The sequence below is a fragment of the Hibiscus syriacus genome, unplaced genomic scaffold, assembly GCF_006381635.1.
Source record: "Hibiscus syriacus cultivar Baekdansim isolate YM2019G1 unplaced genomic scaffold, ASM638163v2 tig00111566_pilon, whole genome shotgun sequence".
In the NCBI taxonomy this organism is placed as follows: Eukaryota; Viridiplantae; Streptophyta; class Magnoliopsida; order Malvales; family Malvaceae; genus Hibiscus; species Hibiscus syriacus.
The window spans coordinates 1,186,054-1,200,314 of record NW_024063122.1 but is presented as its reverse complement, the minus strand read 5'-3'; the positions used below and the strand labels follow the sequence as shown (position 1 = coordinate 1,200,314).

Sequence of the window (14,261 nt, the reverse complement as noted above, 5' to 3'; positions counted from 1 at the left end):
ATTATGTCACTTTGTCAAAGATATATGTAATCCCAAATCATTTGCAGAGTTTTTTAATTCAGCTGATATTCAAAGAATTTCAAGTCTGCAAATTTGATTCATTTCTCGTTATTGTTAAAGTAGCATGAATTCATTTAAATCTCTTTACAAAACAAAAAGAAAGCTTGAGAAAAGAAAAAACGAATTCAAACAAAATGCTGCAAATGATAAAATGATCTTTCTCCTCACTTGGATGCCCCCGAGTTATTGATGTCGATCCAATCCTTTTTACGCACCTTCTGCATAATTATCTTGAACTCATAACATTTCTCAATAGTGTGCCCTGGGATACCTCCATGGTATTCACAGTTAGCGTTCTCATCATACCATCTGGGGTAAGGGGGATTCATGGGTTCCACCGGATATGGTGACACTACGTGGGTGTCAAAAAGTTGTTGGTAAAGCTCTTTGTAGGTCATGGGAATAGGGTTGAAATGTTCCCTTTTCATTTTCTTCTTATGTTCTCTAGAATCTTGCCTAGAAATACCTGACGGTACAACTGCAGTTGATTTTGGGTTGAAGATTGTAACATCTTTATTAGTGTTGTAGGTGTTGATGTTGTTAATCTCTATGTCCCTCTTCTTCATAGGGGGTTTCTTGCTTGCCTCTCCTTCCTCAATCTTGCCTTGTTTTATGGCCGTTTTACCATTTCTCCGGTCATGACTAAGTCTGAAAAATTACCAGATGTGATTGCAACCAGGTACCTGAAGTAAGGAGCCTTCAGTGTTTGCATGAAGAGCCTCCGATTTTATTTCTCATCCAAGGGTGGATGAACTTGCACAGCCAAATCCCTTCATTTTTGTGTTTATTTTTTGAAACTTTCGTTACGCTTCTTTTTCATGCCTTGTAGCATAGCTCAATCTGGCCTCATGTCATTGACGTGTTTGTATTATTCCATAAATGACTTGGCTAATTCCTTCCAAGTCTTGATATGGGATCGGATTAGCTGATGGTACCACCGTATGGCTGAACCGGACAAGCTCTCCTAGAAGTAATGAATCAGGAGTTGATCATTTCCCACGTATCTTGTCATCTTCTGACATAACATAGTGATGTGGGCTGAAGGGCAACTGTTTCCATTGAACTTCTTGAATTCGGGGACTTTAAACTTTGGTAGAAGCACCAAATCTGAGACTAGGCATAGCTCTAATGCATCTACTCTGTAGTAATCATAGTCCCCTTTGATCGTCTTTATTTGGTCTTCCAACAGTTTAATTTTTTCTTACATCTTCTTTGCTTTGTCTTCCTCATCAAAATACGGGATATGGTAATCGTCCAGATTATTGTCAGGGTTGGTTGCAGAAGTTTGTATCTTTGCAACAGATGAGGCTTTTCCTTTTGCCATAGATAAGTCCCCTTGTAGTCCGGGTAATATTTCGGGTGAAATAACCACCTGTGGGGTCGGTGGTATAGTTACCCCTTTAGACGAACCTGCCCCTGGTACACTCGCTTATTGTAAACCATATAACTTGGCCACAATTTGATCGACCAAGGATTCTTGGCTTTTCGTGATTGTGTCTAGGGTGCTCTGACTATTCTGAGTTATCTTTTCTTTTAGCTATCTATGTAGCTTCAACATATTCTCCTCGATTTGAGCGATTATGGCCTCCATTTGTCTTTTCTTTGTTTTGGTATTGTACGGATGATACGTGTCTAGAGTTTATGGAGGCAAACTTGGCGTTTGTTCTTTCTTCTGATGAGACATTTTCTGTTAGTTAATATGAATGTAAAAACATGGAAAAAAGAAAAATAAATATGGAAAATAAAATGCAAAGTATGAGATGCATGATGTATGAAATTTAGGGGCATTGATCCAAAAATGTGTTTGTTATTATAAATAGTACTTATTTAAACAAAAGTGTTTTATCTTTTAAGAGACAAAATAATCTAAAGGTACATCCGGACTAAATCCTCTAGACCTCGAACAACTTCTAATAGGTTGACAAGTCTTCTTCCTTCATCTGTCACTAGTTGAATGCCTTGTCGAACCACTTCGGCTTCCCTTTTTAAACCATGCAAATGACGAGCTCCCTTCTGTACTTGCTATATGAAATCACGGATAACTGCATCTCTAGCCTTCACCCTTTCCTGAGCTTGTTCCCAACGAAAACGTCACTGTAAACCTCCGTCAAAGGGCATTGTCTGAAGCTCGCTTGCTTGTTTCTTGAATCCGTCCACAATGGCTTCTAACTCAGCTATGGTTTTGTTGTCCCGTTCTTGTTGTTTCTAGAGAGACTTCTCTAAGTCAGCTTCCTGGATTCTCAAGCGCTTGTTCTGATGTTGACTGTCTATCAAACACCTCTGAGCAGTCTTTAGATGTTCCTTCAGAGTCTCTATTTCATCATGCCCTTCAAACTTCCTTCTTAAGCTACTGGCTTCGCCTTTCCAGTACTTAGAAGTCCTTTTCAGATTGGAGTTTGTAATACCCCAAAAATTTAGACAATGACCAAAATGAAAATTTTGAAAGTTTGATGGTCAAAGTAGAAAATTAGGAAAATATTTAGGGAATTATGTGATAAATTTCCTAAAAATAATTTTATTCCATAATAGATGGTTTACTCTTGAGAGTAGAGTTTTATAGAAATCATATATTTTGGATTTGGAATTTTAGTAAAGAAAAACTAGAAAGGGTTAAAGCTGGTAAGGAAATCAGTATTTCAGAACAAATTGGAATTTAACAAAAATTGGAAGGATTTTATAAAATGGTTGGAAATCTTATTTTAATATTTTGGATCAGAGAAATTTGGTTTGGAAATGTGCAATTTTTTAGATTTAACCAAAACAGTGGAATTTAGTGACTAAAACGCAAGTTTTGAAAATTTCATGGCATTTTCGTAGGTCAAAGTCAAATTAATTCATATTTGACTTTTTAATATGATAAGGATCAAATGGCTTGGTTTTATGGTGATTATGGATATTCATTAATGGCAAAAATGGAATTTCCTATGGTGTTGAATAAAAAAATTCTATGATATATTATTAAGCATATGTTAGATCTATTATATTATAAAATATCAATCATTGAAGAGCAATTTCAGCTTCTTCTTCATCCAAGACCGACACCCCCAAGCTTGCAAGGTAGGTATTCTTGTTTTGAATTTTGAAGCAATCTTGTTGAGAATTAGACTTCGGTGTGATTAGGAAAAATGTTCTACATTCAATTCTCTACATTTTGACATGAATATTACTAGGGTTTCATGTTCAAGTTCATCTTGATTTGATGAAGGGGATTTTGATTCTTGTTTTTTATGGGTTTTTAAGAGTTAAGTGATTTTAAAGAATTGATTGTAAGAATTGATGAAGAACCTAAGAATGAAGTTAAAGAAAACAGTTTGGATTTTGAATCTGGCAGTAGGTTCGAAAATTCACCAGATATTATATAAAAATAATTTCGAGGTTATTTTTATATATTTGTGTTCATATATCAATCTAGTTTTTTTTTTAAATAAACGGGGATCAATTTCAAGGTGTATACAAAAAGATATGAATTTTTAACCAATGAAAGGTCAGAAAAATCGGACAGCAGATTCTGCAAAATAGATTTTGTTGATCAACTTTGAAAATTAACCATAAATTGTAAAGAATGAATTAGAATGATTTCTTTATATGAATAGATTCCTATTCGCGTCTAGTTTTCAAAGGAATAAACGGAATTGAATTCCAGTGTGTATATCAATACATAATACTGATTCTTTAAAGGTAGTACGAGTTGTCTGAATATGGAAAATTGATGGGTTGTTCTATAAGTGTTGTGTAATTGATGTACTATGCTGGAATTATTGGTATTAAGAATCTAAGTGGTAAAATGGTGAAGGGCCATTTTGGGTAAATTGGAAAAGTTGGTTACAAGGTTAAAAGGAATTATTAAGAGTTACGTATTTTGATAGATAATGAGTATCAAAATTATTATGGAGTTATTTGGGATATGTTTATGTTAGTAAAATACTAACATATATATCATTATGAAATTGTGAATTATACAGATTATGATTGATTTGCGATTGAAACAAGTCAAGTGGGTTTATTGTGGACAATAGTGAGGCATAAATTTGGAAAATTATAAAGTGTCAAGGTGAGTGAAATACATGCATGACATTATACATGGATGTTTTATACATCATCAGGAAGACTTGCGATAAGTCGACCTTGTTTATGTTGACATGATATTTATGTCATTTATCATATATTTGATATATTCTAAATATGTCAAAGGTTGAAAATAAAATGCATTGATCACTGATTTTTGCATATGATGTTATTATGAACATATATGATTTTTATCATGAATGTTATTTCGGGTATGAACTGCCCAATGTTAAATATTGATAATATAATTTGCCATGGATTGATCAAATAAAATAGAGTGTATGCCCAAGTAAGTCATTGAGGGACAGGGTATAGTTGGCACGCCATAGAGTCCAACAACAGGCTGCATACGGGATACACTAAAGGATACCTAGTGTATATGGTGGCAACCTTATGTGTCATACGAGACTGTACTTAATGATACCTAGAATAGATGGTGGACACGACCTTATGTGTCATACGGATTATAGTGGACACGACCTTATGTGTCATACAGATTAGCACTACGGTGCTTATATTTGACTCGTGTACCCAAGGTCCTCAGGGTTGTATATTGGGCTATTGTCTATTGTTTATGGCTATTGTCTATGGTATATGGTTATGGAATAATGGCAAGTGTATTGGTAAAATAAGCTTACGAGCTTATGGAATTAAATGGTAAGTATATGGGTAAAATAAGCTTATAAGCTTATGAGATAAATGGTAAGTATTTTTGGTAAAATAAGCTTATGAGCTTATGGTTAATAAATGGTAAAATATTGGATATGCAAATAAAATGATTTTATGGCATTTTGAATTTAACATTGAAAATCATGCATGAATTGTATTGCACTGTTTATGTTTTAATTGCCTCACTAAGTTTATACTTAGTGTGTGATGATTTTCACGCGTAGGTAAAAAACAGTAGTAGAATAAAGAGTTTGGAATGACATCAAGCATCGATAAGTATATTTCAATATCAGTAAAGACATCCTAAGTTGTAATGTTAATTTTATTAGTGGCATGTAATTATAAATGTTTTATTTGTTTTGTTAAATAAATTTGGAAACAAAAATAGAATTTTATTGAGTTTATATGTATTTTCGAAAGTTACTGTAGCAGTATTGTAGTATGAATAGTAACCACATTTTATAAAAAATATCCAGTATATAAATGGGGAACCGATTCCCCCACTAGTCACTATCCACTGTACATTGGACACTGTTCACTGTTCACTATTCACTATAAAAAAAACTTTCGAATTAAATTTGTTATAACGAATCATAATTTTTATGATATGATATTTTTATAATATCAGTTACCATCTTATGAACCTTCCTGAAGATGTGTAAAGACTTTCATCCATTTTTCCTTTGAGGCACCCTCATGCCATTTCAGAGTGATAAATTCTCCTAAAGATGAATAAGTGGTGCTTAATCGGTGGTAGGAAATCCTGTTAGTCTTCCAGAAATGGATGTGAATCCAGACTTAGAGAATGTGAGCACACCCTATGAACCTTCCTCCGCCAGTCTTTCTGTAGTGGTTGAGAGAGCGGAAGGTCTCAGCTAAAATGGTTGGTGCTGGATTTACTCGCCTGGGGAGTTATTCAAACAGTTCCACCACAGCTGCATCAATGCACCCCAAAGTCTTTGGGAAAATAACCAAACTATACAAGCCCAATGCAAAGAGATCTATTGCCTTGCATTCATCGGGGTGGTTCATCATTAGTTACTTAATATGGATTCACTCAAATCCTTCCCCGCTACCCTTGCGCCGGAGTCGGTCAGTTACCCATTTTTCATCTACCCCTGTAACCTTCGCCAGTCCGTTCTTGAAAGGCTGACTTTTGATGTGCTTGATATAGACCCGTTCCAATCTAATGCTATCACAATGTAGTAGTGTAGTATACTCCTCGATTGTGGGCACCATGACCTCATGGTTAAAGGTAAAATAGTTGTATCTCGGATTTTAGAATTGAATCAATGCTTTGATTAGGGGCTCATCAGTCTTGACATAAAGCAAGAGTGCAATATCACCATATTGCTGGCTGAATTTCTATTTTCGGTCACTCTTCCAACTATCCCACATGTTCCGTAGCTCTTTTACATCATTCTGCTTTAGGATGACAGAGGCGTAGCTAACCAGTTCTGACACATAGCTTCCTTGAAGACTGTCTCCCTTTTCTTTTTAGGTCTTTTCGGACCATAGTCGTACCACATCATTTTTTACCTCTTGCATTACAACCCCTTTGTCCATTAATGTAGATTATTTGTGTAAAACTAACACTTTTTTATGGATCAATAACCTCTTTTATGATGCAAATGCTAGAAAGATAAACACGAAAGCACAAAGTTAGTAAGATAAAAAAATATAAATGATGAAAGTAAATATAAATGAAAATAACAAGCTGCATGATTAAGGTGAAAACATCCTAGGTTTTGAAATGGAGTTTTGGGGTAGGCTCTAATTCCTCGTCGTCTCCCGGTTTAGGTTCTAAAGAAAGTACCCGAGTTCTCCTTGTCGGTGCCCCCTTGGGCCAGACCCTTAGTCCTAAACTCATTACAAGCTCATGTGGACTAAGTTAAACTCGAGATGATACATTCCCTTATGCCCGCACGGAGAATAAATTCTCACGAAGACATAAGGTATATGAATCCCAAAGGCTACTTGCTAGGACCGCACGGAGAATAAATTCTCGCGAAGACGTCACTTTTACCCCCACTTAAACAGGGTTCAGAGCTCAGGTATAGAGCCTTAAATGGAAAAACAAGTTTGATAAGCTGAAACCACTGAAAGAAATCGTCAATACAACTATTTTATTGAAAAAAAAATCAAAACTAAGCAATAAGGATCGAAAAGTAACGTTAAAATTTAAACTTACCATTTTCATTAAAAAGACAACTGAAAATTAACCTTAGCCTGACTCATTTACCAGTCCCCAGCAAAGTCGCCAAGTTGCCGTGACCGTCTTTCGGGTGGGCCCGGAATTGGGCTTCTACTTAAATAGAACACGTTACAGTCACCATCGATCATTTTTAAAACATTACTTAGGTTGATCGGACACCATCTTACCTGATATGCGTCTTACTAAAGATATGTCAGATTCAGGAGTCGGTTACAATCAAGGAAGGATTAACACCTTTGAATTGTCCTTTCGGTACTAATTAATTTCCAGTTAGATTAAAAGGTAAAATATTATCCAAATTGCTTACCTCTTGCGGATTTAAAAGTATACCCTTAAGAAGTCAAGAAACGTGCTAGATAGAAAAAAGGAAAAAAAAGTAACGAAAATAAAAAAATAAAAAAACAAATTAAATAAAGAAAATGAGATAAAGAAAATAAAATAAATATAAAGAAAAATAAATAAAGATAATGTAAAGATAAAAAAGTAAATAAAATAAACAAGATACAGAAAATAAAAGAAAAAAATAATGATAAAAATAAAGAAAATAAATAAATATATATAATTAATAAATAAATAAAAACAATAATAAAATAAAAATAAATAAAGAAATAAAAAAATATAAAGAAAATAAAAAATAAAGAAAAGATAAAGAAAATAAATAATGAAAAAAATAAAGAAAAAAATAAAGAAAATAAAGATAAAGAACATAAAAAATTAAAAAAATAAAAAAAATAAAAATAAAATAAAGATAAATAAGATAAATACAATATAGATAAAGAAAATAAAAATATATATAAAAAAAGAATAGAATAGAAAAAATAATATATATATATATATATATAATAAATAAAAACAAGAATAAAAGAAAGAAATTAAAACGTGAAGGGGCCAAATTGAAAGAAAACCAAGTTGGGTGTTAAATTTCAAAGCAAAATCGGGATATAAATTCAATTTATGGCCAAAATGGACTTCTAAAAACAATGGGGGACCAAAAATAGAATTTTCCCTTTTTATATTGAAAACGTGCGGATCCTAAGAGTGGATCGGGTCAACACGCGGGTCAAAAACCCGGTTAGCAGGTCGACTATAAAAGTCAAAAACCATAAACAGATTTTCATAATTCCCTCCTCAAAAGATCAAAAGTTGACCCAAAAAAATCCTCTGGGTGTTCTTCATGTTCTTAGAGGAATGAAGAACACCACCACCAATACCCAGTTTCCGGCCAACCACTGACTCACCAGCCGTCGTTCATCTGCGGTGGTAGAAAAAAAAATTACATTTTTTTTGAAAGCTCTTCCCCTCCCCATCTTGAAAATCCGAACCTTTTTAAAAACTAGCCTCGGGGAGGGCTAGATTTGAGTTTGAAACTCTCGAACCCTCCCCTAGTTCATCGGTTTTTCGAAGCAAAATAAAAGAAAAAAATGAAGATACATGCAACGGCCATTATACGCATGAGGTAAGAAAAAAATGCCTTCTTTATTTCTTAAAGGTTTTTACATATCGTTTCGTATGCTTCTCGTGTTTGCTTGATAATTTTGCGTCCATTGTGTTCGATTTACATGCTTATTTATAGTCTAGAGTTTACTATTTTTAGTTTTGATTTTCCTAGAGTTGTATTCGAACTAAAAGACTGTTTGTTGTGTTGCTTGACTTGATGCCGAGGAAACGTCAGGAAACTCGGGTTGTTGGAGGCGGCTGGATCGGAACTCCTCTTTGCGGCACTGAAACAACGAAGTAGCATATTAGGGTTTGAGAACCCTAACTGATCTGGGCCGGTTCGGGTCTGGGTTTGCTTTTGTCATCTGAGCTTGTAATGGGTGATGGGTGTATTTGGGCCTGTAAAAAATATGTATTAGTTTAAATAAGATAATCATAGTGTATATATACATATAATGTATGGGCGAAAATTAGTGTCGACAATATGAATTTAAATTTAATTTTAAAATTAAATTTAATTTTAAAATGTTATTCCTTAATGTATACTTAATTTATTAATTTTGAATCGAGTAAATCATTTAAATTTATGTTTAAATTCAAATCATAATTTACATTTTAATTGATTTCAATGTAAATGATTTTTTATAAGGGTAAATTACACCGTACCTTATCGAACAATACTCTTTCTTATTTTTCTAATCCAACTTTCAATTTTTCTATTTTGCTCACTAAACTTACATATTGAATCATTTTAATCACTTCCTCGTTTTCTCTCTAGCAGCTGGATGAAGTGGCATTTTTATTATTTTTAATATAAAATAATTGAAAAAACAAAAAAAACCAAACGGTGGTCGGATGCCACCGTCGACCGCCGTAGATAGTGACCGTTTGGTCCCAAATTTCATGGGTCGCTTTGCCTCGACATCATGATTTGAAATTCGACCTCCATTTTCTTGGAAGTTGCTCCAAAGTCCACGAATTTGAGATTGAAAGTGATGAGGTTGAAACGTTTCAGTCGAGATTCACGAGTTTTGAGACATTTTTGGTCAAAACAGCCAACATATTCAGACTGAGGGGGGTCAAGATGAACCAACCCATGAAATTTGAGACTGAAGAGCCACCGTTAACGATGGTGGACAGTGGCTAGAATGAAAATGACATAGTGAGCGACGGAGAGAAAATGAAGAAGAAAAGAAAAAGGATAAATTACACAATTCCTTAATGAACTTTACTCCATCTCCTATTCCACTCATCGAACTTTTAATATAGGGGTTGAAACGATGTCGTTTTGGTGTATATTTGAGTTTTTCAAAATGACGTCGTTTTGATGATTGTGGCACGTCATAACGCCGTTAAATAGTTAATGATAGAGTGAGCAAAATGATTCAATATGTAGAGTTTAGTGAGCAAAATAGAAAAATTGTAAGTTGGGTGAGGAAAAAAAAAAGAGAGTATAATTCAATGAGGAACGGTGTAATTTACCTTTTTAAAATCATATATATATAAACTCAAACTTAAAAATCAATCTACTAATTAATAAAAGTTTTAAATTATTTAAATCTTATTTCATAATTCATACATTATTTAAATTTTTTTCGAATCAAATTACAGATTTTAAATCAAGTCAAGCTAAAAAAAATTAATTTTTATGAGTCTTTACGAATTTTACTCACCCGTATTTATGTTCATGTAAACATAATGACCAATTAATAGGAACGAGCGTTCAATAGAATTAAGCCAATTTAAAAAATTTCAAGCTCTCTTGAATAATCCTATTTTATAACTCGAATTGGACTTGAAATTTTTTTAAATCAAATTTATTTGAATCAAGTTGAACTATTTGAATTTCTATTTAATAATTATAAATATTTATAATATTATAATATTATTTAATTTTAATTTAAACAAATTTTTATAATCATATACAATGCATATATATTTTTTCGTTATAGTTCATATATATATATATATATATATATATGTATGATGCAAAGCCGAGACATTCAACTCAAACTTAAAAACCAATATGTTAATTACTAAAATTTTCTAGTTATTAATTTATATTTTACAACTTGATTTAAACTTAAAAAATTTTTCGAGTTTAGTCGAGTTTATAAAATTACAACTCGAACTCGATTCAAGTCGAGTTTTTTTCGAGTAAAGTCAAATCAAAATATCCCGTTCCTCTAGTCGAGTTTTACTCACCCACCCATTAGTCATTTTCTCCCTTTTCTCACCGCACTGCTAAAGGAGGCTTTTCCACCCCAACGCATTCAAATGACGACTAAACACCTCAATTGCAAACAATCTCGTATTCGGCACGAATAATATATTAAATAACTCGAACACGACATGAATATAAGAATTATGATGCCAAAAGACTTATTTGGTTCCATTGTCACAGTGCATTTAGGTAGAATGCATGGTAGGAAGGTACATTTGATAGAGCCCCAGCAGCCATCTAAGTACAACAGCAAACAAGTATTGATGTTTTTTTTTTTCCTTCTATTAGTATCCAAACAAAAGACAGTATTATAGTTATACTTACCCATGTCTTGAAAATGCAAAGCAATTCAAGCTCTTATAAAAATAATCCCATTTAAGATTGCAATAACATACTGAGAATCGATCTCTGACTATTTCGGACCAATGTCCTTGAGAGCACAGATCTGCTCCTCACCCATTGCCGACATAACCGACACCACCAGGTCTTTCCCCTCTGCAAACCCATCCTTGATCTGCATTTTGCCAATATATAACTATCATCATGGTATATAGAAATCCAATCTCAGCTTCAGCAAATCAAGAATGAGAAATGCAAATGAAGTACGTTTAAACATATTACACCAACTATATTCCTCAGTCAGGATGCTCACATCGAGAGGACAAAAATGCAAAACAAAAACGAAACATGAAACCCTCTCAGGCATAAGTTTTACTTGCTTTCTTCTTTAAAGAAAAAGGGACCAACTTGTGATGCCAGTGGATCCCCTTGACACAAGAGCAATGTGGCCAAAGGGACTGCACCAGCACGGTATGATACAAAGTATTCGAACTTGGAACCCAAATATCAGTAAATTAGACAACAAAATGCACATCTCAATAGAAAGTCATTTGCCAAAAACACAACAGGAAAAAAGGCAGTTAATTGACCTGTTTCAACAAGCTCTCATCGGTTGGGAGCCTCAGATCATCCTTCGTGTCTCCACTATCAGTCAGCAAACTCACCTAAAACAAAGTAGTGTAACTAATTAAGAACCCACATGCACACAAACCAACATCAACCAGAAGCAAAGCAAAACAACTTACGAATCCATCCTCAGAAATGTCGATCAACTGGTAGTCAGTACGATTGACATGTGGAACCTGTAGAAACAGGAACAAAAACATTCGACAACACCGAAGCAATCACACAACCAAGATATCAGAAAAAAACTATAAAGATTTATCAATTTCATATTCCATACATCACAGTTGTGTGAAGAGGGAACGATATCTTCCAGCTTCTTGCCAGTGAAGATGTCGATTCCGACAAAGTGACACTTAGCATGACCGTGTTTCCCTGTCTTGGAGGTGGAAACTTCAACAACCTGGCACACGTCCACAGTAAAAGAACAATCAAGTTAGCTAAAATTGTAAATCATCATAAACCCAAATTTATATAGCAACCATAGGGTGCAAATCAACAGTCAACCATTAAAAACTAACTGATCACATGCCAATAACTTTTATCACTCCAACAAGATTGACCATAATTAGAATATTCAATAGAAACTATTAATTTCTTAATATTATATACTCTAATTTACTTGTTCTTTTTGTTATCTTCTTTTCACTTTGATTTTGCTACCTCGGAAGTAAAAAAAACATATCCAATTACTAAAACTTTAAAAAGCTCAACAAATACTTGCAATTAATTCCAGAAAAGAAATACTAATATATATACATATCAGATCTCAATTTTCCAAACATTAAAGCTTTTGTTATCTAAGAAAAAACCGGAACCATCAAAACTTCAACTAGAATTCATAAATAAATCTAAACCGTAAATTTCAAGAAGAACAGAATTAAATAAATATAGATATTGAAAATAGTACCTTGCAGGGACGATTTTTTATGACGATGTATCCGTTCTTACGGATGGTGCCAGCCTGCTGAGGGAAGGTTTTGGAAGCGCCAGCGTCGGCCTTAGATTCAAAATGGTGCTCTTCATCCGACATATTCGGGTTTCAAAATTTCACTCTGCCTTTTGTTGAAATAGAATAACTACGGGGAGAAATGAGAATGGTTTTTTTTATACAGGAACATCTTGATGTTAAAAGGGTTTCCCAGATTTGATTCGTTGCTATCCAGTGAGCCTGGTGATCCAAGGTTTGGGGTTGGAGCCGTTGATATTCAGTGATGATGGATTTCTTTGCATATGATTGGAGATATATGATGCGTTTCTTGAACGCAACAATTTTAATATGAGAAAAAAACTTTAGTAATTGAACATGTTTTACAATATACGATTTTAATCAAATTTTTTTAGATTTACGAAAATGATCAATAAATTTGCAAAATGAACTCTAATTTCACAACACAGTTTCCAAATTCGCAACGCAATTTCTAAATTCGTAATACTGAATTTCAAATTCGCAACTTGATTTTCTGAATTCGCAACTCGATTTTCGAATTCACAACACGAATTTTAATTTCGTAACAGGTTTTATTTTCGCAACACAAATATTTTGGGTATATAACTACGCAGCAACAACAACTCATAATCTAAATCCCTAAATTGCAACTCAATCCATCTTCATCTATCACTCTCTCCGACGACATTCGTTCCTATATCCAACGACATCCTTCCCCATCTCTATTTGTTTTACATAATTTTATTTCTATATAATTTTTCAATGATTTCTCTCGCAAATTATCAACTATCAACTTAATAAAGGTATGTTTTTCTCTAAGTTAGTGATGATATGTAGTTTATAGCTTGTTTGTTTAGTAACTTAATTTACAATTTGTAGAATGAAATCATCTAATGTTGATCATGTTTGGATAGATTTGTATTTTGGAGGGTCATGGGAGAATGTTCATGGTGTTTTACAATAGATGTCTTTACCTATGAATCTTCAACTAAAATTGTCATTAAAAAATTTAACTTATGAAACTCTAATGTTACGTGTTGCAAAGAAATTGAATTTAGAGTCTCTAAGTGGATTTAGGTTATCTTATCAGAGAAAAGGTAAAGTTTATTTGTTAACCGACAATAAAGATGTTGAACGATTCATTGCTTACATTAGTGTTTCGCAAGAAGATGATGTTACATTGTATGTTGTTGAACCTAGAAGTAGTGAAGTTGGGTCAGTAGTGGGTAGTAATCAACTAAGTTCTTCAACCTCAGTTTATGGTGCTCACAACGTACAACGTTGTTATCAATCTCAAAATTTAATGGTTCCACCACAATTTCATCACCAAGAAAATTTTGTTTCACCACATTTCCAATACCAAACACATTCTCAAAACCCACAACTTTTTCCTAATCCAAATCCCAATAAACTTTCAGCACAAAATTTCGGTTTTCGTATTGAGCAGTTAGACGATTATGAGCCAACAGAAAAAATTGTGAGTACTAGTCAGTATTCGAAATTTGATCTTGGTCAATACATGGACTTTGATCTTGGTCAATACTCGGATTTTGATGATGTTTCAGAAGAATAAACAGACCATGTGTGTAATGATTTTGATATTGGTCAATACCCGAATTTTGATGATGAAGCAGCCGCTGCCGAGGAAGATGTTGTTAATAATAATGAGGAGGAAGTTA

At 33.5% G+C, this 14,261-nt stretch overlaps 1 protein-coding gene across 1 annotated transcript; it reads right to left on the bottom strand.

The window, feature by feature from the left end:
- Positions 1-1,495: 1,495 nt before the first annotated feature.
- Positions 1,496-12,698, bottom strand: LOC120165030 (eukaryotic translation initiation factor 5A). Its single transcript, XM_039174626.1, has 7 exons — positions 12,544-12,698; positions 11,914-12,036; positions 11,756-11,812; positions 11,600-11,674; positions 10,995-11,184; positions 10,732-10,738; positions 1,496-1,507 (listed from the first exon to the last, which is right to left on the bottom strand). The coding sequence occupies exons 1-5, from the start codon at positions 12,664-12,666 to the stop codon at positions 11,083-11,085; spliced, it is 480 nt and encodes a 159-aa protein (XP_039030557.1). The 5' UTR covers positions 12,667-12,698; the 3' UTR covers positions 1,496-1,507; positions 10,732-10,738; positions 10,995-11,082.
- Positions 12,699-14,261: the final 1,563 nt, after the last annotated feature.